The following is a 23,801-nucleotide window of genomic DNA, read 5'->3' on the forward strand; positions in this document are numbered from 1 at the left end:
GAGACAGAGTCTCGCTCTGTTGCCCAGGCTGGAGTGCAGTGGCTTAATCTTGGCTCACTGCAACCTCGGCGTCCTGGGTTCGAGTGATTCTCCTGCCTCAGCCTCCCAAGTAGCTGGAATTACAGGCGCCCACCACCGCACCCTGCTAATTTTTTGTACTTTTGATCAAGACGGGGTGTCACCATGTTGGCTAGGCTGGTCTCCAACTCCAGTCCTCAAGTGATCCGCCTGCCTCGGCCTCCCAAAGTGCTGGGATTATAGGCGTAAACCACCGCGCCCAACCTCGGTCCCATTTTTGATTCTTTGGGTCCTTCCATCCCACTGGGAAAACGTCTCAGGTGGCCTCCCAAACACCACTCCTTTTTTGTGTGTGTGCACACATGGCTGAGCATGTGTGGCGGGACTTGGCATATTCACAATACTGTGCAATCATCACCTCTGTCTAGTTACAGAACAGTTTCTTTCTCCCCCAAAGAAAAGCCCATCCCCATCAGCACTCGCTCCCCACTCTCCCGGCCCCTGGCAACCACAAATCTTTCCAACTCTACCGATTTGCCTGTTCTGGGCATTTCATATCAATGGAATCATGTACTCTGTGGCCTTTTGTGTCTGGCTTCTTTCACTCAGCATCATGTTTCTGAGGTTTATCCATGCTGTAGCATGGATCAATGCTTCACTCCTTCCTACAGAGGGATAATATCCACTGTGGCCCCTCCCTGCTTTTTCCACCAACTGTCATCAGCCGAGGACACAGAGCTGTCAGCATGGCCAGCTCTGCCTGGAATTTATTCGCCCAGTGTCTTACTTTTTTTTCAGATGAGGTCTTGCGGGTCTTACTCTGTTGCCCAAGCTGGAGTGCAGTGGCGTAATCTCGGCTCACTGCAACCTCCGCCTCCCAGGTTCAAGCGACTCTCCTGCCTCAGCCTCCCGAATAGCTGGGATTACAGAGCGTGCCATCACACCTGGCTAATTTTTGTATTTTTAGTAGAGACGGGGTTTTGCCATGTTGGCCAGGCTGGTCTCGAACTCCTGACCTGAGGTGATCCGCCCACCTCAGCCTCCCAAAGTGATGGGATTGTAGGCGTAAGCCAAAGCGCCTGGCCACTTTTTTATATTTTTTGTAAAGATGGGGTTTCGCCATGTTGCTCAGGCTGGTCTCGAACCCCTAAGCTCAAGTGGTCCTCCCACCTTGGCTTCCCAAAGTACTGGGATTACAGGCATGAGCCACCATGCCCAGCCCCAATGTCTTTTTTATGGTACAAGATACTTGCAGGGAGCCACACCAGGCAGTGACCGGTGCACCCTCACCAACATGCACACCAGGGAAGCCTCCTCCACCAACCCTGGCTGGTGGTACCTCATCAAAGTAGAAGAGCACTCGGCGTCCAGCCACTTCATACCTCTTCATCCCCATGTGCTTGTCAAGGAGCAGCTGCAGAGGAAGCCAGAAGTCAGGGTCCTCAGACTCTTTGCTTGCTTCCTCTCCCATCTCCTGGATGCTTGGACTTGCCCACAAGTTACCATGGGCTGAGGCCTGGGTGCTGGTCAGTGCTCCCCGGGCCCTGCCAGCCTCTCAACACCCAGGAGAGGACGCTCAAGGATGACCATCCCTGCCCAGAGCACCTGCCTGCCCTCCCTATACACTCCCTCAACCTAGCCCCAAGCCCAGGTCAGGCTTCTCTGTGGCCAACGAGGAGCCCGGCTGAGCCCTGCCACCTGCTGGTGTCTCGGCTGCACTATTCAAGTTCCCCTCCCAGTCTGGGATTTTTTTTTTTCAGTTTTTGATTTAAAAAAAAAACCACACCCATTCCAAGGCCTCTGAATTGACCACATCGTCATCCCCTGGTGCTCCGTGCAGCCTCCTTGGAGGGGAGGCGACAATAGGCCTGGCTTTCCTGTTCCACCCTCCCCACACTGCAGACCTCCTTTGGTCCCTGGACCTCTTTCTCCCCCAGTCAGAGCTTGGCAGTACTCCCATGTCCCTCTTCCCTCCTGTACTAAATGGGAATGTGGCACTGGTCTCTCTTAGGGTTGTGAGGGTGACAGCTGGTCTTGGCACAATGTGGATTGAGAATGCCCCATGGCTTCCCACCCAGGGCCAAAGCACATGGAACTTTGCTGAAGTTCTAGATGGCATTTATAATAGTGACAGTGGGTCGGTGCTGTGGCTCACACCTATAATCCCAGCACTTTGGAAGGCTGAGGTGGGCAGATCACCTGAGGTCAGGAGTTTGAGACCAGCCTGACCAACATGGAGAAACCCCGTCTCTACTAAATACAAAAAATTAGCTGGGCAGGGTGCTGCATGCCTGTAATCCCAGCTACTTGGGAGACTGAGGCAGGAGAATCGCTTTAACCAGGGAGGTGGAGGTTGCAGTGAACTGAGATTGTGCCATTGCACTCCAGCGTGGGCAACAAGAGCAAAACTCCATCTCAAATAATAATAATAATAATAACAATAATAATCGTGACAATGGCCCCACAGGAGATCCACCTGTTGGAGCAGCCCCCACACCACCCCACCTACTCCTCAATAGACAGATGGCCCATTTTTGCCCAGAAAGGGAGGAAAAAAGGGGCCAGGCGTGGTGGCTCTTGTCTGTAACCCCAGCACTTTGTGAAGCTGAGGCAGGAGGATTGCTTGAGCCCAGGAGTTTGAGACTAGCCTGAGCAACATGGCGAAACCCTGTCTCTGCCACAAATACAAAAATTAGCAGGGCATGGTGGCGCATGCTTGTAGTCCCGGCTACTCGGGAGGCTGAGGTGGGAGGATTACTTAAGCCTGGAAGTTCAAGGCTCCATTGGGAATTTGAGCCAAGATGGCACCGCTACACTCTAGCCTGGGCAACAGAGCAAGACTATCTCAAAAAAAGAAAGAGAGAGAGAGAGCGAGAGAGAGTGAGAGCGAGAGTGAGAGAGCGAGAGAGCGAGACAGCGAGAGAGAGAGAGCGAGTGAGAGAGACTAAAGGAAAGAAAAGAAAATAATACCCATAGCATTTTACAAAGGGCTGGGCTGCCAGCCAGCCTGACCCTGGGTGCCTAAGCCCTGCCTACTGTTTGGAGATCCCTGCCCACTGCTGCTCACCGGCGCCACCTCACCTGCTCCAGACTCTCGATGTCTGCCCGGAAGCCTGACAACAGGGGCACCTCGAGGACAGCCATATTGGAAGATCCTGCGTGCAGCCACCTTCCGACAACAGGGGAGAGAGAGAGGCCCTAGAGCTCAAGCCTGGAGGTGGAATTCACGGTCCCCTCTCCCTCTGGAGCCCACACAGCTGATGTCCCAGGAAGCCTGCCCTGGGGCCTGGCCGGCGGGCCATTGGCACACACATCCTTGGCTTGGTTAGCTCAGTCAACCCATTTTACAGCAGGGACACTGAGGCCGGAAGGAAAGGGCCTTGCCAAGGGCTCTAGGCTTGACCAGGTCTTGTGACTAGCCACCGTGTTTTGTCCTGCACTTCACTCTGTGTCCCCAGCCTGGGAAGCAGCTGGCGACGCCCCTCTTGACATGGCTCCACAGAGCAGCCACAGCCCAGGTGTTTCAATGCTGCCACCCTGCAGGAGACTCTGGGAAATCAACCCCCTAGCTCCGGCCTCAGTTTCTCCTTCTGTAACATGGCAGGACGGGGAGGGAAGTAACTGGGCTCTCTCTGGAGCCTGCAGTATGCCAGGCGCTTCCTATAGGGCGTCGGGGACAAGGAAGAGGAAGCGGAAGCCGACATTCAGTGTGCAGCTTGCAGCTGCGGGAAGTGCACCAAGCTGGACTCTGGTCTTGGGGAACTTGGACATATTCAGGATGAGAGTCAAGGTCAGGGCAGCCGCTACCGGGGTAGCAGCTCTGATGGGCTGCGAGTGTCATGGCAACCACTCACCCACCAATCGTTGCCATGGTGACAAGCATCCATCACCATGGCAACAAACATCTTCTTAGGATGAGGACCCACTGTGGCCGGGTCCCAGGCTCACTCCTGGAAACCAAGGGGCCTGGTGCTGGTGTTATCAGTGTCCCAGTGTTACCAGTGTCCCAGCCACACATGGCTGTCCCCATCTGGCCCACCCGCCCCAACCATACTGGAGTTTTCTGTGTCCGTTCACTTTTCTTTCATTCACTTCAAAAACTGGCTGGGTGAGGTGGCTCACACCTGTAATCCCAGCACTTTGGGGGGCTGAGGTGGGCATATCACGAGGTCAGGAGTTCGAGACAAGCCTGGCGAACATGGTGAAACCCTGTATTTACTAAAAATACAAAAAAATTAGTTGGGCGTGATGGCAGGCACCTGTAATCCCGCTACTCGGGAGGCTGAGACAGGAGAACCATTTGAATCCAGAAGGCAGAGGCTGTAGTGAGCCGAGATCACGCCACTGCACTCCAGCCTGGGTGACAGGGCGAGACTCCGTCTCAAAAAAACAAAACAAAACAAAACAAAACAAAAACCACCACTGAGTGCCTAGAGGCGGAAGCTCCTCCTGGTCCCAGGAGGCCATCCTCTCCCCACATTGCGCCCTCCTGGGATGCCCACGCCAGCAGGGCAGGTGGCCTTACCTGGTGCACACCTCCAGCATCACCTTGTATTCCTGGTGATGCTGATCGGCCGCTGGGTCATCATCGTCAGCTGGGGGTCTGTCTCCTCGGGAACCCTCAGCTGAGGAGGAAGGCATGGGGGGCGGGCGTCCCTGGGCCTCGGGCTCCTGGAGGCTTACGAGCAGTTGGAAAGCCGGCTTGGCCACTGGGTCAGGCACATTGTAGGTGACATCAATCTGGGGGATGTTGGAGGATGGAGACTTAGGGACCTGGGCCCTCCACAACAGATGCAGGGTGGGGGAGGAGAAAGGGCAGTGGGGAGGTGGGAAGAGCCAGAATTATGAGGACAATGACATCCATGACAGTTTCAGAGCTGTGCTCAGCTATGTCTGAGTCTAGGGGTCTCCCTCCCATCCACGGTGTTGTCTGGGCTCCCATTTTAGAGATGAGAAAACGGAGCTAGCGAGAGTCATCGCGGGAAACTTGCCCTCTGACTGCCAGTCAGAACCCATGAGATGCACCTGCCCCAGCCTGGTCCGGGGTTAAATCCAGGCCACAGCAGGGAGAATGACCTCGAGCCCTTAGGCAAATCTGCTTGAGTCACTGGGTCAGAGATCCCTGGACTGAGGGTCAAATGGATTTTCCTGGGGTGAGGGGGGCGGTGGGCAGCACACCTGAGAGGACCGTGGCCACCTGCCTTGGGCAGTATTAGGAGGCTGAAAGCCTGCCCTGCGGTCTGGCCTGCTGCTGAGTTCAGAACCCTCTGGGGGTCCCTGGGGTTCCACTGTGTGGGTGGAGGGGATGGGGCACAGGAGGACAAGCCCAATATCACCTAATGCTCCCCAAAACCTCACCTGCATCAGGCAGCAGCCGTCCCCCTTGGCGCTCACAAACAGCCCCGTGGGGAGGCTGGGGATCTGGAGACAGAAGTCACCGTGAGGACCTGCTGACTCCTCCTCCAACAGCCCCCAAGCCCTCGTCCCAGGAACACGCACCGCTGCCATCTGCAGAACCTTTTGGTTGGTCCTGTGCAGCTCGAAGGTTTCCTGGTAGTCCAGGTTGGTGGAGGCCAGGGAGACAGTGAGGTTGATACCTCCAGCATAGGACAAGATGGCATATTCAGCCAAGGCCTGCAGAGCCACGCAGGTGTCCTGGGGATGGAGGAGAAGATGACCATCAACCCTGAGACTGAGTTGGCCCGTGGTCCCCTGACCCCTGTCTTGGAAGCCTGGCCTGAAACAGGCACCAATGAGGCTGGAATAGAGACTGGACCCAGTGCAGACACCCATGGCACTGGGGGCCTCAGGACAGCCAGGTTGGTGTGTCCCCAGAGGCAGAGGCTGGGCTCCCACGGAGGATCCAGGGGCATCTGTCCCTCACCCCCAACCTGTGCCCTCTTTGGGGCTCTACAAGGTGAGAAGGGGCCAGACTGCCTGGCCACCTCAGAGCTCAAAACAAGGATGGCAGGGACCCCGCCCACCCAGCCCTGAACCCCTCCCTCTGGCCCTGCCCAGCTCGCCTGAGTGGAGGAGAATCCCCCGAGTGCATTTCGCTGCTGGGACAACCACTTCACCACAGGCAGGGCGGCGGCCACGTCACCCAGCAGAGTGTATGTCAGAAGGGCGTAGGCTGTCATTTCCACCTCGGCCGAGACCACTGCAATGGAAGAGGCCCACTGGGGACTTTTGACACAGGGACACGGGCCCAGTGCATGGAGGTATGGCCAAGGCAGGCACCCGGGAGCTGGGGTGGCCAGTACCTGACTGAGAGGTCCTGTCACCGAAGCTCAATAATGTGCCCTTGTCCATGTCCCAGGAATTTGTCAGGCTCCAGTGGGTGACCCCATCTGCAAGGAAAGGAGTGGTCAAGAGCTACCACCCCACCCAGTGTGCAGCCTGGCATCCCATGGAGCACATCCAAGCATGGAGTCTAAAGAAAAGGTACTGTGGGACCCCAGTGGGAAAAGAGTGTCATGGGAAGACAACTGGGACAGGAAGGACCTCAAGGCTCCATCTCAGATCTGCAAATCTATGGCAGCCTTAGCCCTTCCTGCACCCCTGGCAGACATCATGAATCAATGGCCACCCTACCCTATCCCTGGCAGACATCACTAATCAATGGCCACCCTTCCCTTCCCCAGACACAGACATCACTAGTCAGTAGCCTCCCTCCTGACCAGGTACTGATGCAGCCCCTGATGTTCCCACTTAGCACCCAAGCAGCCACACTCGACTTGCAAAGGCTCAAAGATTCTGGCTGGGTGCAGTGGCTCACACCTGTAATCCCAGCAATTTGGGAGGCTGAGGTGGGTGGATCACTTGAGGTCAGGATGTTCAAGACCAGCCTGGCCAATATGGTGAAACCCCATCTCTACTAAAAATACAAAAATTAGCTGTGTGTGGTGGTGCACACCTGTAATCCTAGCTACTCGGGAGGCTGAGGCAGGAGAATTGCTTGAACCCAGGGGGCGGAGGTTGCAGTGAGCCAACACCGAGCCACTGCACTCCACACTCCAGCCTGGGTGACAGAGTAAGACTGTCTCAAAATAAATAAATAAATAAATAAATAAATAAATAAATAAAAAATAATAATAATAATTAAAAAAGAAGGGCAAGGCACGGTGACTCACACCTGTAATCCCAGCACTTTGGGAGGCTGAGGTGGGCTGATCGCCTGAGGTCGGGAGTTCAAGACCAGCCTGATCAACATGGAAAAACCCGTCTCTACTAAAAAATACAAAAAATTAGCTGGGCATGGTGGCGCATGCCTGTAATCCCAGCTACTTGGGAGGCTGAGTTAGGAGAATCGCTTGAACCCAGGAGGCAGAGGTTGCGGTGAGCCGAGATCACACCATTGCACTCCAGCCTGGGCAACAAGAGCAAACTCTGTCTCAAAAAAAGAAAAAGAAAAAGAAAAAGGCTCACATGAGGTGTAAAGGCTCTCAAATCCAGAGAGAAACCAGCCTACCGCCACCACCTCCCACTCCGTACCTGGATCCTCTTTAAACGTTTCTCTTTCTGAAGCAATGAAAACAGTTCTTCAGGTGGCATCTTAATGACTTAAGCCGAGAAACCTGCCTGGGCCCCAGTGCAGCTGCTGGGGGTAGGGGTGGGGCGGGGAGGTCTGGGTGAAGTGGGAGGAGACTTAGTGTGGGGGCATTCTGAGAAAGTTGAAGCTCAGGGATTGGAGTCCCAGTGGGTGATGATTTTGTAGGTCGGAGGACTGACAGCTCGAAAAAACTTACCAGGGCTCATGCAGCAAGTGGAGGGAAGGGTGGAAGCCAGACCCAACCCTCCCCTGTCTCTTAGCACCCCTGTCGTGGGATGATTTCCAGGAAGCCTGGCCAGAGGCAGGGGATGTGTTCTCTGCTGGGGATCCCTCCCTGAGAACTCCCCTTCCTGAGGGGTTGGCATCCCAGATTTCACAGGCAAGGAAAGTAATGCTTAGGCTGGTGTGACTTGGACAAGTCACTTCCTCAAATAAAGTCACTAGCAGATGCGATAATGAACGAATACTATAATCAACAAAGCAATTGGCAAAGGAGCAAAAGGTGTCTTGTCAGTTTCCCTTTGTCCTTCTTTCTTTCCTTCCTTCCTTCCTTCCTTCCTCCCTCCCTCCCTTCCTTCCTTTCTTCCTCTCTTTCTTTCTTTCTCTTTCTTTCTTTCTTTCTTTCTCTTTCTTTCTTTCTTTCTTTTTTTTTTTTTTTTTTTTGAGGCGGAGTCTCGCTCTGTCGCCCAGGCTGGAGTGCAGTGGCGCGATCTCGGCTCACTGCAAGCTCCGCCTCCCGGGTTCCCGCCATTCTCCTGCCTCAGCCTCCCGAGTAGCTGGGACTACAGGCGCCGCCACCACGCCCGGCTAATTTTTTTGTATTTTTAGTGGAGACGGGGTTTCATTGTGTTAGCCAGGATGGTCTCGATCTCCTGACCTCGTGATCCGCCCGTCTCGGCCTCCCAAAGTGCTGGGATTACAGGCTTGAGCCACCGCGCCCGGCCTTCTTTCTTTCTTTCTTTCTTTCTTTCTCTTTCTTTCTTTCTTTCTTTCTTTCTTTCTTTCTTTCTTTCTTTCTTTCTTTCTTTCTTTTTCTTTCTTTCTTTCTTTCTTTCTTTCTTCTTTCTTTTTCTTTCTTTCTTTCTTTCTTTCTTTCTGTCTCTCTCTCTCTCTCTCTCTCTCTCTCTCTCTCTCTCTCTCTCTCTTCTCTCTTTCTTTCTTTCTTGACGGGGTTTCACTCTGTCACCTAGGCTAGAGTGCAATGGTGCCATCTCAGCTCACTGCAACTTATGCCTCCTGGGTTCAAGCGATTCTTGTGCCTCAGCCTCCCGAGTAGCTGGGGTTATAGGCACCCGCCACCATACCCAGCTAATTTTTGTATTTTTAGGAGAGACGAGGTTTCACCATGTTGGCCCGGCTGGTCTCAAACTCTTGGCCTCAAGTGATCTGCCCAAAGGGCTGGGATTACAGGCATGAGCCACCGCGCCCAGCCGACTCATGAGTTTTTTGTTTTGTTTTTGAGACGGAGTCTTGCTCTGTCACCCAGGCTGGAATGCAATGGCGCGATCTCCGCTCACTGCAACCTCCGCCTCCCGGGTTCAAGCGATTCTCCTGCCTCAGCCTCTCGAGTAGCTGGGACTACATGACTCATCAATTTTGATAAATACGTTCATGAGTTGTTTACTGGGCTCCACAGTAGGCTTCCCGACGCTGTGGCCTCTGGGGAGGGCCAGGGACACCTACCTCTCATGATGGCCAGGCTACGGAGCTTGCGCAGTGCCTCAGGGGCTGTCGGGCTGCGGAGCAGGGTCAGTGCATAGGTAGTCAAGGCACAGCTGTAGGGGTCCATGGCTAGGGGTGCAGCAGACTCCAGGAAGTGCCTCGCTTTGTCAATGGAGCCTCTCTCCTCCTGCAGGGTGGGGTGGGAAGGCGAACCCTGGGAGGCTGCTCTGCCCCATCCCACCCACCACCCACTGGCTTCTGAGGCGTCCCTGGGGAGAGCTCTGGATGACTCACAGCCCCTTGCTTTGCACCCTTCTGTGGCTCTCACTATCTGCAGACCCAATTTTCAAAACCCCATCTCCTTTCTTTTCTTTCTTGCTTTTTTTTTTTTTTTTTAAATAGGCTGGGCACAGTGTAATCCCAGTGCTTTGGGAGGCCAAGGTGGGTGGATCACCTGAGGTCAGGAGTTTGAGACCACCCTGGCCAACATGGTGAAACTCCATCTCTACTAAAAATACAAAAATTAGCTGGGCGTGGTGGCGCGTGCCTGTAATCCCAGCTACTTGGGAGGCTGAGGTAGGAGAATTGCTTAAACCATGGAGTTGGAGGTTGCAGTGAGCCAATATCGCGCCACTGCACTCCAGCCTGGCAACAGAGTGAGACTGCCTCGAAAAAAAATACAGACAGCATCTCACTCTGCTGCCCAGGCTGGAGTGCAGTGGCTCAATCATAGCTCACTGAAGCCTTCAATTCCTGGGCTCAAGCGACCCTCTTGCCTTGACCTCCCCAGTAACTGGGACTATACAGATGCACACCAGCAGCTCAGCTAACGTTTTATTTTTTGTAGAGATGGAGTCTCACTATGTTGCCCAGGCTGGTCTCAAACTCCTGGGCTCAAGCGAGCCTCCCACCTCGGCTTCCCAAAGTGCTGGGATTACAGGTGTGAGCCACTGCCCCTGGCTCCCATTACCATTCTTGTAAGTTGGCACTCCTTTTTCCAAACGAGGTCTGGCCAGGATGCCCAAGTACATGGCAAATGAGCACAGTGATACTCTAGGGGAAGCAGGCAGAGCCCTGGCCACCCTGTCCCACCCAGCCCCATGGCCGGGTCTTTGTTAAGACAGCTAGCTACGGCCAGATACAGTGGCTCACACCTGTAATCTTAGCACTTTGGGAGGCCGAGGTGGGCAGATCACTTGAGCTCAGGAGTTCAAGACCAGCCTGGCCAACATGGTGAAACTCCATCTCTACTAAAAATACAAAAATTAGCCAGGCGTGGTGGCGGGCACCTATAATCCCAGCTATTCAGGAGGCTGAGGCACAAGAATCCCTTGAACCCCAGAGGCAGAGGTTGCAGTGAGACACTGTGTTCCAGTCTGGGCAACAGAGTGAGATCCCGTCTAAAAAAAGAAAGAAGAAAGAAGGAGGTGAGGGGAAGGGAAGGGAAGGGAAGGGGAGGGGAGGGGACGGGAGGGAGGGGAGGGGAGGGGCAGAGAGAGAGAGAAAGAAAGAAAAGAAAGAAAGAAGAAAGAAAGAAAGAGAAAGAAAGAAAGAAAGAGAAAGAAAGAAAGAGAAAGAAAGAAAGAAAGAGAAAGAAAGAAAGAGAAAGAAAGAAAGAGAAAGAAAGAAAGAAAGAAAGAAAGAAAGAAAGAAAGAAAGAAAGAAAGAAAGAAAGAAAGAAAGAAAGAAAGAAAGAAAGAAAGAAAGAAAGAAAGAAAGAAAAAGAGCTGATTCCTAAGACCTCCACAGCCCAAGCCCTCCCCAGCCTCCAGGCCTGGTCACCTCCTTAGAGAAGCCAACCAGCCCTGCTCATGCCCTCCCTAGAATGTGATCTGCTGGAAGACAGGGACCAAGTCCAGAATCTGATGGTTTTGGTTCAGAGAAGCTGCCCAATAATATTATGTAGAAGAAATGAGTGACCGGAAGCATTAACAAATTTAGCAATGGAGCCAAAGTGTTCTGGTGGCCCGACAGAGGTATGGAGTTGAGCTAACTCTGCTTTCGGAACTGTCCTGGTCATAGAAAGAATGTTTCCAAAGCTTTCCATCCTTAGACCAGGACAAATGTGGGAACTGTCCCTAAGGTGTGACACTGAGATGCACCTCGGGGGGCATGTGCCTGGGATGAACCGGGCTGACTAGCCAGACCCTAGGACTGGTGCTCACAAGTCCATTGCCTGGGGGTAGGGGAAGGCTGGACATCCCTATGCCAGGGGCAGGAACAGTGACATAGGAGCTACCCCAGGCCACGTGGGCCAGGACGGATCTCAAGGATGCTGAGGAGACCACACCCAGCAGGGATGGACCTGGCCCAGCCCCAGCTGTGCAGAACCTCCCCTGTTTACAGACAAGCGATGCAACAGAACTCCAAGGGGTCAAGGTCATTTGCTAGGTGCCCCCTAGCTCATCTGATTCCAGCACAGGTATAGCGGGTTGAATGGTGGTCCGCCAAAAAAGATATATTCCCTGGAACCTGTAAATGTTGACTTATTTAGGAAATGGGTCTTTGCAGATGTAATTAAGGGTCTTGAGATGAGATCACCTTGGATTAGGGTGGCCTCAAATCCAATGACAAGTATCTTTTTAAAAGTTTTTTTGGCTGGGCACGGTGGCTCATGCTTGTAATCCCAGCACTTTGGGAGGCCGAGGCGGGTGGATCACAAGATCAGGATATAGAGACCATCCTGGCTAACACGGTGAAACCCCATCTCTACTAAAATTACAAAAAATTAGCCGGGCGTGGTGATGGGCACCTGTAGTCCCAGCTACTTGAGAGGCTGAGGCAGGAGAATGGTGTGAACCTGGGAGGCGGAGCTTGCAGTGAGCCGAGATTGCACCACTACACTCCAGCCTGGGCGACAGAGCGAGACTCCATCTCAAAAAAAAAATAAAAATCTCTACTAAAAATACAGAAATAGGCCGGGCGCGGTGGCTCAAGCCTGTAATCCCAGCACTTTGGGAGGCCGAGACGGGCGGATCACGAGGTCAGGAGATCGAGACCATCCTGGCTAACACGGTGAAACCCCGTCTCTACTAAAAAATACAAAAAACTAGCCGGGCGCGGTGGCGGGCGTCTGTAGTCCCAGCTACTCGGGAGGCTGAGGCAGGAGAATGGCGTGAACCCGGGAGGCGGAGCTTGCAGTGAGCTGAGATCGGGCCACTGCACTCCAGCCTGGGCGGCAGAGCGAGACTCCGTCTCAAAAAAAAAAAAAAAACAAAAAACAAAAAACAAAAGACAGAAATAGCCAGGCGTGGTGGCACATGTAATCCCAGCTACTTGGGATGCTGAGGCTGGAGAATCCTTGAATCCAGGAGGCAGAGGTTGCAGTGAGCCGAGATCGCGCCATTGCACTCCAGCCTAGGCAATAAGAGCAAAACTTCATCTCAAAAAACAAATTTGTATGGGAGACAGAGGTTTCAGTACATCACCCAGGCTGGCGTGTAGTGGCTGTTCACAGGCACAGTCGCACTGATGATCAGCACGGAAGTTTGTTTGTTTGTGTTTGAGACGGAGTCTCATTCTGTCACCCAGGCTGCAGTGCAGTGGTGCAATCTTAACTCACTGCAACCTCCACCTCCCAGGTTCAAGTGATTCTCCTGCCTCAGCCTCCCGAGTAGTTGGGATTACAGGCACGTGCCATGATGCCTAGCTGATTTTTGTATTTTTAGTAGAGATGGGGTTTCGCCACATTGGCCAGGCTGGTCTCGAACTCCTGGACCCATGTGATCTGCCCACCTCAGCCTCCCAAAGTGCTGGGATTAGAGGCGTGAGCCACTGTGCTTGTCCTCCAGTGACAAGCACCTTTAATTTTTATTTTTTAAATCAGAGACAGGTCTCACTATGTTGCCCAGGCTGAAGTGCAGTGGCTGTTCATTGGCACGATTTCACTACTACTATCAGCACAGGAGTCTTGACCTGCTCCATTTGTGACCTGGGCCAGTTCACCTCTCTTTAGGCAACCTGGTGGTCCCCTGCTCTCAAGAGGTCACCATACTGATGCTGAACTTAGTGTAGACACTTGATTGGTGCAGCGCACTATAGCCCAGAACTCCTGGGTCAAGTGATCCTCCTGCCTCAGCCTCCTGAGTGACTGGGACTACAGCAATGCCCCACTGCACCTGGCAACAGCGTTGTTTAAGAGATGAGAAGGGGAGAAGACGAGAAGGGAAGAAGACATGCAGACAGAGGCAGGGGCTAGAGTGATGCAGACACAAGCCAAAGAATGCTTGGAGCCCCTGGAAGCTGGAGGCAGCAAAGACAGCTCCTCCCTTAGAGCCTGCAGAGGGAGCAAGGGCCTGCCAATGCCTTGATTTTGCACTTCTGGTCTCCAAAGCAATGAGAATGTATTTCTGTTGTTTTAAGCCACCCAGTTTGTGGCAGTTTATTATGGCAGTCACAGGAAATGAAGACAGCAGGTTTTGCCTCCTTTGGGGAATGATCTAAGACAGGGGTCCCCAACCTCCAGGTCACAGACTGATACCAGTCAGTGGCCTGTTAGGAAGGGGCTGCACAGCAGGAGGTGAGTGACAGGTGAGCCAGCAAAGCTTCATCTGTATTTACAGATGCTCCCCATCGCTTGAGCTCTACCTCCCATCAGATCAGCAGCGGCATTAGATTCTCATGGGAGCATGAACCCTATTGTGAACTGTGAGCATGTGAGGGATCTAGGTTGCAGACTCCTTTTTTCTTTTTTTTTGAGACAGAGTCTTGCTCAGTTGCCCAGGCTGGAGTACAGTGACACGAGCTTGGTTCACTGCAACCTCTGCCTCCCAGGTTCAAGTGATTCTCCTGCCTCAGCCTCCCAAGTAGCTGGGACTACAGGCATGCACCACCATGCCTGGCTAACTTTTGTATTTTTAGTAGAGACAGGGTTTTGTCATGTTGGCCAGGCTGGTCTTGAACTCCTGACTTCAAGTGATCTGCCTGCCTTGGCCTCCCAAAGTGCTGGGATTATAGGTGTAAACCACTGCACCCAGCTGGTTGCACACTCCTTATGAGAATCTAATGCCTGATGATCTGTCACTGTCTCCCATCACTCTCAGAAGGGACAGTCTAGTTGCAGGAAAACAAGCTCAGGGCTCCCACTGATTCTATATTATGGTGAGTTATATAATTATTTCATTATATATTATAATTTAATAATAATAGAAATAAAGTGCACAATAGATGTAGAGCTCTTGAATCATCCCAAAACTAGCCCCTCTTCCCCAGGCCATGGAACAATTGTCTTCCACAAAACTGGTCCCTGGTGCCAAAAAGTTTGGGTACTGCTGATCTAAGAGACCAGAATCCAGAAGACTGGAGAGAATCAACTGCTGCCCTGTGGGGAAGGTCTTCAAATTCAGAAGAGAAATAGGTTGGAAGGATCTGGAGAAGGCAGAAAAAGATTCTTGGGAGAAGTGAAGTGATCTCAAGGGAGGGAAGGAGGTGGAGGGCCTGTTGAGTGCTCATTGAAGACATAAGGAAGGGCTGGGCATGAGGATGGCTCATACCTCTAATCCCAGTCCTTCGGGAGGTCAAGGCAGGAGGATTACCTGAGGTCAGGAGTTTGAGACCAACCTGGCCAACATGGTGGAACCTGGTCTCTACTAAAAATATGAAAATTAGCCGGATGCAATGGCACATGCCTGTAGTCCCAGCTACTCAGGAGTCTGAAGCTGTTGTGCCATGGATCCCACCCTGCAAGGGGACTCACAGGCCTTACCCCAAGCCAAAGAGAATCACTTGAACCCAGGAGGCAGAGGTTGCAGTGAGCTGGAAAAAAAAAGCCTCACCTCAAGATATGTGTCATAAAAGTGCACATATCTTGTTGTCCATAGTGATATGGACAATGAGAAGATTGGAAAGCTTCCAGGAAGGGAACAAACCAGATACAAAGGATAGTTACTCAGAATGACAACTGACTTCTCGATGGAACACTGGAAACTAGAAGATGATAGAACATCATCAACTATTCTACAAGAAAGCAATTTCCAACCTGGAATTCTATACCCAGCCCAACTATTATACAGGGGCAGAATAAGAATATTTGCAGACATGCAAGGTCTCAAACAATGTGCCTCCCAATATCCTTCCTTAGTAAAGGAGGGTAGCAATTGTGCAGCATCCTGGGTGCTGTCCATTCCAACTAGAGTGGGGGTCAAGGGCTCTGGCAGGGAAGTTTCCAGAAAAATGCATTTGGGAGGTGACATATTTGACCACTTCCATGGGAGATGTGGGGGATGAATTTGAGGCATGGGGGGGGGTGTCATGGAATACCTGTGATCTTCCTCAGAATTCATATGTTGAAGCTCTAACTCCTAATATGATGGTATTAGGAGTCGGGGACCTTTGAGAGATAATTCGGTTTAGATTGAGGTCATGAGGATGGAGCCTCCATAGTAACAGGATTAGTGTCTTTATATGAAGAGGAAAAGCACTAGAGCTCTCTCTCCACATGCACACACTAGGGAAACACCACATGAACACACAGTGAGAAGGTGGTAGTCAACAAACCAGGAAGAGAGCCCTCACCAAGAACCAAATCTACCTGTGCCTTGGTCTTGGACTTCCCAGCCTCTAGAACTGTGAGAAATAAATGCTTATTGTTGAAGCCATTTACTCCATGGTATTTTGTTTCCGCAGCCCAAGCTAAGATAGGGAGTTAGGAATTCAGCATAAGAATTTGGTCAGGGGAGAACTAATTCAGCCCATAACACAGGGCAAGGAGCCCTCTGGACATTGTGCATTGTGGGGGTCTTACGTCACAGCAAACCCTAGACCCACCAGTTCTCTGGATTGTGAGACCAAGAATCCTGAGAAGTGCCCAAAGTCATAGTTTATCATCAGAGATTGTAGAATTGATGTAGGTATTAGGGAGGGCAGATTCTTCTCACCTGGGGCTGAGATCCATCATGGTAGCCTTCTCTGCAGAGACTGTGCCATCCCCCATCCCAGGAACGCCTCATAGAAGAGACTATGGCCCTCAAGTGTCTTGGACCATCTAAGCCCCATCCAGTCCAACTGTCTCTGAATATCCTAACCCCTTCCCCACAAAAACATGCATGAGTCCAACATTTTGTAGGGTTCCCTGAAGCCAACCCTTGGGTCACTGGCCAGGAACCTGAACTAGCCTGAAATGATTCTCTGAAGGAGGTCTGGGGGCTGGACAGTCATGGGAGGCCTTGTACTCAGGGAACCTCCCCAGCCCCCAACACGTGCCCGATTTCCCCCTAGTAGCATGGGAATCTCTCTCTCCTCTGCTCAGATTACAAGAAACTGGATATAATGTGACCATTGTTGATGAAAAGCATGAAAAAGCCTTAACAGTGAGCAGAAGGAGGGCAAGGAGGAAGAAATCAACCCTGGCATAAAGGAGGGAACCTCTCACTTGCTCCTCCAGTACCCAGCCCCGAGTCTCCCCAAACCCCTTCTGTACTCACCTCTGAGGCTGTGCCTGTTTCCAGGAGAGCAACCACCACGTAGGCTGTCAGCGGGACAGTGCCATGGATCCCACCCTGCAAGGGGACTCACAGACCTCACCCCAAGCCAAAGGAGATGGTCCACTTCCCCCCACTTGCTCCAGGCAGCTCCAAGGAGTAGGAACAGGCAGGTCAGGGCTGGGGCTCCAGGAGGAGGTGAGAGGCCCCGGAAGGAGGCTCGAGAGGCCACTCACCTGGATGTCCTTGTTCAGGACCCTGCCCACGGCTGGGAAGGAGCCATCGGCCTGCTGCTGTTGGATGATCCAGCTCTTGGAGGCAGCCACCTCCCGGGGGTCCACGAAGATAAAGCTGCGAGCCTGTGCGAAGGACTTCAGAACAAAGGCCGTGAGCCTGAAAGAGAACAGGGCGTCGCCTGAGGGGCTGCAGAATGGTCAGCCCCCACGTGCTGGCTGAGGGATTGCCGCAAGCTCCCTGTACCACCCCGGCCTCCATTTCCTCATCTATAAGATGGGAGGGGTCCAGTCTATCCCCACAGGGCTGTCAGAGTGAAGGAGGGGGCACATTGCCCAGCACTCGGTAGGGCCTGAAAATGGAGCTCTCTCCTTCCTGCCTGGACCTCTACCCTAGTGGCATTCATGTCTGCTCCTCACTCAGCATTCAAGGCCCTTCTGTGAGCTGGTCTAGCCCTGCCTGTCCTGCCATGGGAGGAAGACCCTTCTGGTTGCCGACCTCACAGCCATTTCCTGCTCGGTTCTTGCCAAAAGGCCCCTGATGTCATTCAGGGGCCAGCAGCCATGTGCCTTGGAGATCTGTGCTCCTCTATGGTCCCAGCCAGTCACAGTCATGGGCATTCCAGTTACTGGGCCTGGGAATGGCTTTGGAATAGGCGTGTGATGCAACGCTGGGAGCAGCTGCAGCCATTTTGCCACCATGAGGGGCACAGCCATGTGCCGAGGGAGGGAATACCCGGGGATGGAAGGAAAAAAAACGAGCCCCAGTGCACTATGGGGCTGCTGAATCAGCCAACTGTAGAGCCTCCCCAGTCCTGCGGGGCGAGATGATGTTCAGAATTGCTCTTCAGCCCATTTTCTGTTACTTGCAGCCAAAAACATCTCTGCTCTGTGGCCTGTCCCTCATCCACCCCATCTCCCTTGCCCTGCTTTTGCAGTTGCCACCCTGAGTAAGAGCTGGCAAGGCCAGGGAATGAATGTGTGAACAAATGAAGGAGAGAAGCACAAGATGGAAGCCAGGAGGCCATGAGGGATGAAAACCAGAATTGTTAGCAGAGGAAACTTTGCAAATTCAGGATCAAAGAATAAGCTGTCTTCAAAATCAAGTGGCTCTAGGCTCTGTTTATATGAATCACAAAAACAGGACACATTAGCTGCCCGCCAGCCTGCCTCCCTCCACGTCCAGCGAATTTTTAAATTTTTTATAGAGATGGGGTCTTACTATGTTGCCCAGGTTGGTCTCGAATTCCTGGGCTCCAGCAATCCTCCCACCATGGCCTCCCAAAGTGGCGGGATTATAGGCATGAGCCACCATGCTCACTGCAGCCTCTGCCTCTCAGGTTCAAGCAATTCTCATATCTCAGCCTCCCGAGTAGCTGGGATTACAGCCTCCTGAGTAGCTGGGATTGCCACCATGCCCAACTAATATTTTTGTATTTTTAGTAGAGACAGGGTTTCACTATGTTGGCCAGACCGATCTTAAACTCCTGACCTCAAGTGATCCTCCCACCTCGGCTTCCCAAAGTGCTGGGACTCAGGAGTTCAAGACCAGCCTGACTGACACGGCGAAACCCCATCTCCACTAAAAAAAAAAAAAAAACAAAAATTAGCCAGACATGGTGGCGGGTGCCTGTAATCCCAGCTACTTGGGAGGCTGAGGCAAGAGAATTGCTTGATCCCAACGGGGTTTCACCATGTTGGCCAGGCTGGTCTCGAGGTTGCAGTGACCCAAGATCGTGCCACGGCACTCTAGCCTGGGTGTCAGAGTGAGGCCCTGTCTCAGACAAAAAAGAATAAATAAATAAATAGATAAAATAAAATAAAATAGACCCAAAGCTCGTCCAGGCCGCTCTCCCTCTCAGGTACCTCAAATGCATCCTCTTCTTTCTACTCCCATGTTCCCTCGATCAGACAGGACACCCCATGGCTCCCAGGCCCATCCCCACCCCATCACCAGCTATGCACACTGCAACCAGGGGGAAGTTCCATGCATTTTGTGCATGGCAGGGACAGGAGGCAAGGACAGAACCAAGCCAGCTGTGTGCTGGGAACTGTGGAATTCCCATGGTCCAGCATACTGTGCTCTCTGCTTTTCCACTGTAAAACGCAAACAGGATAAATGTTATCTAGTGATAAAAAGAAATGAGCTCTCAGCTGGACTCGGTGGCTCATACTTGTAATCCCAGCACCTTGGGAGGCTGAAGTAGGAGGATCAGTTGAGGCCAGGAGTTTGAAACCAGCCTGGACAACATAGCCAGACCCTGTCATTCATTAACAAACAAACAAATAAATAAATAAATAGTGAGTGTGTGAGTAAACTCTAATGTAGATTATGAACAATAGTTCATAACGTTTTAATGCCGGTCCATCAATTATAACAAATGCAGCACACTAATACAAGATGCCTATCACAGGGGAAACTGTGTATGGGTGGTCGAGGTGTATGGGAATGCTACTCTATTTACTCAATTTTTCTGGAAACCTAGAACTCTTCTAAAACGTAAGATCTGGCTGGGCACGGTGGCTCACGTCTGTAATCCCAGCACTTTGGGAGGCCAAGGTGGGCGGATCACGAGGTCAGAAGATCGAGACCATCCTGGCTAACACGGTGAAACCCTGTCTCTACTAAAAATACAAAAAATTAGCCTGGCGTGATGGCAGGTGCCTGTAGTCCCAGCTACTCGGGAGGCTGAGGCAGGAGAATGGCGTGAACCCGGGAGGCGGAGCTTGCAGTGAGCCGAGATTGCACCACTGCACTCCAGCCTGGGCTACAGAGCGAGACTCCATCTTAAAAAAAAAAAAAAAAGTAAGATCTATGGCCGGGTGAGGTACCTCCTGCCTACAGTCTTTGGGAGGCAGAGGTGGAGGATCGGTTGAGGCCAGGAGCTCAAGACCAGCCTGGGCAACACAGCAAGACCTGGTCTCTACCGAAATTCAAAAAAATTATCTGGACATGGTGGTGCACGCCTGTGGTTCCAGCTGCTTGAGGGGCTGAGATGGGAGAATTGCTTGAGCCCGGGAAGTCAAGGCTGCAGTGAGCCCTGATCGTGCCACTGCACTCCAGCCTGGGAAACAGAGTGAGAGCTTGTCTCAAAAAAAAAAAAAAAAAAAAAAAAGTTAATTAAAATAAATAATAAAAACTAAAGTCTAATGACTATCTGTTATCTGAAATGCTTGGAACCAGAAGTGCTTCAGATTTTGAATTTGGATTTTGGAATATTTGCATTTATAGGAATCCCTTGGTATCTGTGGGGGACTGGTTCCAGGACCCCCAAGGATACCAAAATCCACTGATGCTCTAAATCCCTGATATATGAGGGTGTAGTAGTTGCATATAACTGACACACATCTTCCCATGAACTTTATTTTTTATTTTTATTATTTTATTTTATTTTATTGTTTGAGACGGAGTCTCGCTCCGTCGCCCAGGCTGGAGTGCAGTGGCCGGATCTCAGCTCACTGCAAGCTCTGCCTCCCGGGTTTACGCATTCTCCTGCCTCAGCCTCCTGAGTAGCTGGGACTACAGGCGCCCGCCACCACACCTGGCTAATTTTTTTGTATTTTTTTGTAGTAGAGACGGGGTTTCACCGTGTTAGCCACGATGGTCTCAATCTCCTGACCTCGTGATCTGCCCGTCTCAGCCTCCCAAAGTGCTGGGATTACAGGCTTGAGCCACCGCGCCTGGCCTTTTATTTTTATTTTTGAGACACAGTCTCACCCTGTCACCCAGGCTGGAGTGCCGTGGCGCAATCTCAGCTCACTGCAACCTCTGCCTCAGAGTTCAAGCAATTCTCCTGCCTCAGTCTCTTGAGTAGTTGGGATTAGAGGCGCCTGCCACCATGCCCAGCTAATTTTAGTATTTTGAGTAGAGACGGGGTTTCACCATGTTGGCCAGGCTGGTCTCGAACTCCTGACCTCAGGTGATCCGCCCACCTTGGCCTCCCAAAGTGCTGGGATTCCAGGCATAAGCCACTGTGCTGGGCCCCTCCCGTGTACTTTAAATCATGTGTTGGTTACTTAGAACACCTAATACAATGCCCACACGTCACTTCATTTGCATGAATTCAATATTCTACTCAGTATGCAACAAATTCAACTTTTTGTTTTTGGAACTTTGTGGAATTTTTAAACTTTTTTTTTTTTTTTTTAAGAGATGTGTAGGGAGAACCCCTGAAACTATTGCTACAGAATAAAAGATGAAATGCTCCTGATTATTGTAAATACAAAACTGCATGCAGGACTGTGTAAAGACAACGACAGGTTGGACTGCCAGAATGAGCCAACAGTGCGTGATGTGCTTCCCCCTGCAGAGAGCCTATGAATGGACGTGCAGTCAGGGGGGTTTTACATCACCAAGATTCCTGTCCCAGAAGAGCAGATGTTCATAGCTCTGGGAATGGAATGCGACCCTCGTGGAGAGCCTATAAACGGATGCATGGTGGGGGGGCGCCTGTCCATATGGATAAGATAGGGCTATAAACGCCCTCATCTTGCCGCGGCTCTTCTAGGCCTCTTTAGGGTTAAGGCATACTCCCTTCTGAGAATTTCTGGTCTAACCGGTTGTCTAACTTCACGTCCTGTTTTTGTGAATTGTTTTTAACCAGCTTTTGCTGCAACTGTTTCTGCTGTTCCTGTTTTAAGGCTCTGTTAGAAATGACTGATGCACACACTATAGTGTCAATTCTTATCTGTGTACACTGTACTTCTGCATACAGAAGTTATGTTAAAGAATTACTTCATCCCCATGTGACCATCTCACCTCATAATCAAATGACCCTAAATCCCTCACTAACCTACCTCCGCCCTCACTAAATTTAATAATAAATGCTGGCATATCCAGTGCATTGTTGGCACCGCGGGACCAGAAGGTGGTGACCCCCCCCAAAACCCAGCTTTCACTACCTTGTGTGTGGCTATTATTTCTCAACCTGCCAATCAACCTGGGAGCAAAGAGAAAGCACCGTTGTATTGCGGACTGCTGGCCAGTTCCCACAATAGAGATGGAGTTTTGCTCTGTCACTCAGGTTGGAGCGCAGTGGCACAATCATAGCTCACTGCAACCTTGAACTTCTGGGCTCCAGCGATCCTCCTACCTCAGCCTCCCCAGTAGTTGGGACTAAGGCATGTACCACCACATCCAGCTCATTTTTAACATTTTTGCAGAGATGAGGTTTTGCCATGTTTCCCAGGCTGGCTGCTGACTCCCAGCCTCAAAGAATCTTCCCGCTTCAGCTTCCCCAAAGTGCTGGGATGACAGGCACAAGCCACCACACCCAGACTCTTTTTTTTTTTTTTTTCTGAATAGTTTCAATCTGTGGTTGATTGAATCCTGTGGAACTTACAGATACTGTATACTTGGGCATCCCAAATCCAAAAAATCTGAAATGCTCCAATGAACGTTTCCCTTGAGCATCAGGTTGGCACTAAAAGCATCTTGAAGCCCAGGCACAGTGGTTCACACCTGTTATCCCAGCACTTTGGGAGGCCAAAGCAGACGGATCACTGGAGGTCAGGAGTTCGAGAACATCCTGGTCAACATGGCAAAACCTTGTCTCTACTAAAAATACAAAAATTACATAGGCGTGGTGATGGGCGCCTGTAATCTCAGCTACTCGGGAGGCTGAGGTGGAAGAATTGCTTGAACCCAGAAGGCGGAGGTTGCAGTGAGCTGAGATCGAGCCACGGCACTCCATCCCGGGCAACAGGGCAAGACTCTGTCTCTAATAATAATAATAATAATAATAATAATAATGTTTTGGATGTTGGAGTAGTTTGAACTTTGGATTTTCTGACTTGGGATGCTCAACCCATCCCAAATGTTGAATCACACATGTGATTCAACACATGTGTGCACACACACAGCCCACCAGGAGACACAGATCTTGATCCTGCTCTGCTCCCAGCCCTCTAACAGCATTCTGTTCCACACAGCACTAAATCCAGACTCCTGCTCTGATCAACCTGGCCTTGCCCCTCCCTCTTCCCTCGTGCCAGGTCACCAACCTCCTGGCCCTGTGCTCCTCCAGCCACACCAGCCTCCCTTCTGTGGCCCAACCTCGTCAAGCTGGGTCCTGCCTCAGGGCCTTTGCAATGGCTGTTCCCTCTGCCTGGAATGCTGTTCCCTTGGATTTTCATGGCTCCTCCCTCATATCCTCCAGGAGACCTTTCCTGACCATCCCATATAACTACCCTGCTCCATCACTCTCTACTTCTTTGTTTTATAGATACAAAATTATACACCTATTATAGTCATTTTAATGTATATCCACAAATGCCTTAATACTCCTCCTTTCAAGAGATGGAGGCCCGAATCTCTTCATGTGTAGGTGGGGTGTACTTAGCAACTCACTACTAAAGAATAGAATGTGGGCCAGGCACAGTGGCTCACACTTGTAGTCCCAGCACTTTGGGAGGCTGAGGTGGGCAGATCACCTGAGGTCAGAAGTTCGAGACCAGTCTGGGCAACATGGTGAAACCCTGTCTCTATTAAAAATATAAAAATTAGCCAGGTGTGCTGGCAGGTGCCTATAATCCCAGCTACTCAGGAGGCTGAGGCAGGAGAATTGCTTGAACCTAGGAGGTGGAGGTTGCAGTGAGCTGAGACTGTACCACCGAACTCCAGCTTGGGTGATAGGGTGAGACTCCATCTCAAAAAAAGAAAACAAACAAAAAAAAGGAATAGAATAGAATGAGGCAGAAGTGACAGCCTGACTTGTAAGACCAAGTAACAAAAGGCACTGTGGCATCCTTCTCGCTTTCTCTCTTGAATTGCTCACTGTGAGAGGAAGCTGGCCGCCATGTTGTAAGAACACTCAAGTAGCCCCTATGGAGAAGTCCACATGGTGAGCAACTGAGGCCTCCTGCCAACAGCCATGTGAGGGAGTCAATTTGGAAACAAATCTTCCAGCCCCAGTTGAG

The 23,801-nt window shown here is 51.5% G+C and overlaps 1 protein-coding gene across 5 annotated transcripts in view; it reads right to left on the reverse strand.

Moving 5' to 3' along the window:
* LOC105492066 (C3 and PZP like alpha-2-macroglobulin domain containing 8) overlaps positions 1-23,801 on the reverse strand; it is a 118,947-nt gene that overhangs the window by 5,095 nt on the left and 90,051 nt on the right. For 4 of the 5 annotated variants that reach the window (XR_011617850.1, XM_011759046.3, XM_071087638.1 and 1 more), the window contains exons 28-37: positions 16,887-17,043; positions 16,654-16,728; positions 9,254-9,419; positions 6,282-6,368; positions 6,042-6,178; positions 5,518-5,673; positions 5,377-5,439; positions 4,544-4,758; positions 3,100-3,187; positions 1,358-1,432 (exon numbers count right to left, since the gene is read on the reverse strand). Coding sequence is in view for 4 of the 5 variants with exons in the window: in XM_011759046.3 (XP_011757348.2) it covers positions 1,358-1,432; positions 3,100-3,187; positions 4,544-4,758; positions 5,377-5,439; positions 5,518-5,673; positions 6,042-6,178; positions 6,282-6,368; positions 9,254-9,419; positions 16,654-16,728; positions 16,887-17,043 (1,219 nt within the window). In the remaining variant the exon portion in view is untranslated. The remainder of the gene's footprint in view (positions 1-1,357; positions 1,433-3,099; positions 3,188-4,543; positions 4,759-5,376; positions 5,440-5,517; positions 5,674-6,041; positions 6,179-6,281; positions 6,369-9,253; positions 9,420-16,653; positions 16,729-16,886; positions 17,044-23,801) is intronic. The other variant, XM_071087639.1, reaches the window with a different exon arrangement.

Source organism: Macaca nemestrina, chromosome 20 (genome assembly GCF_043159975.1).
Source record: "Macaca nemestrina isolate mMacNem1 chromosome 20, mMacNem.hap1, whole genome shotgun sequence".
Taxonomy (NCBI): Eukaryota; Metazoa; Chordata; class Mammalia; order Primates; family Cercopithecidae; genus Macaca; species Macaca nemestrina.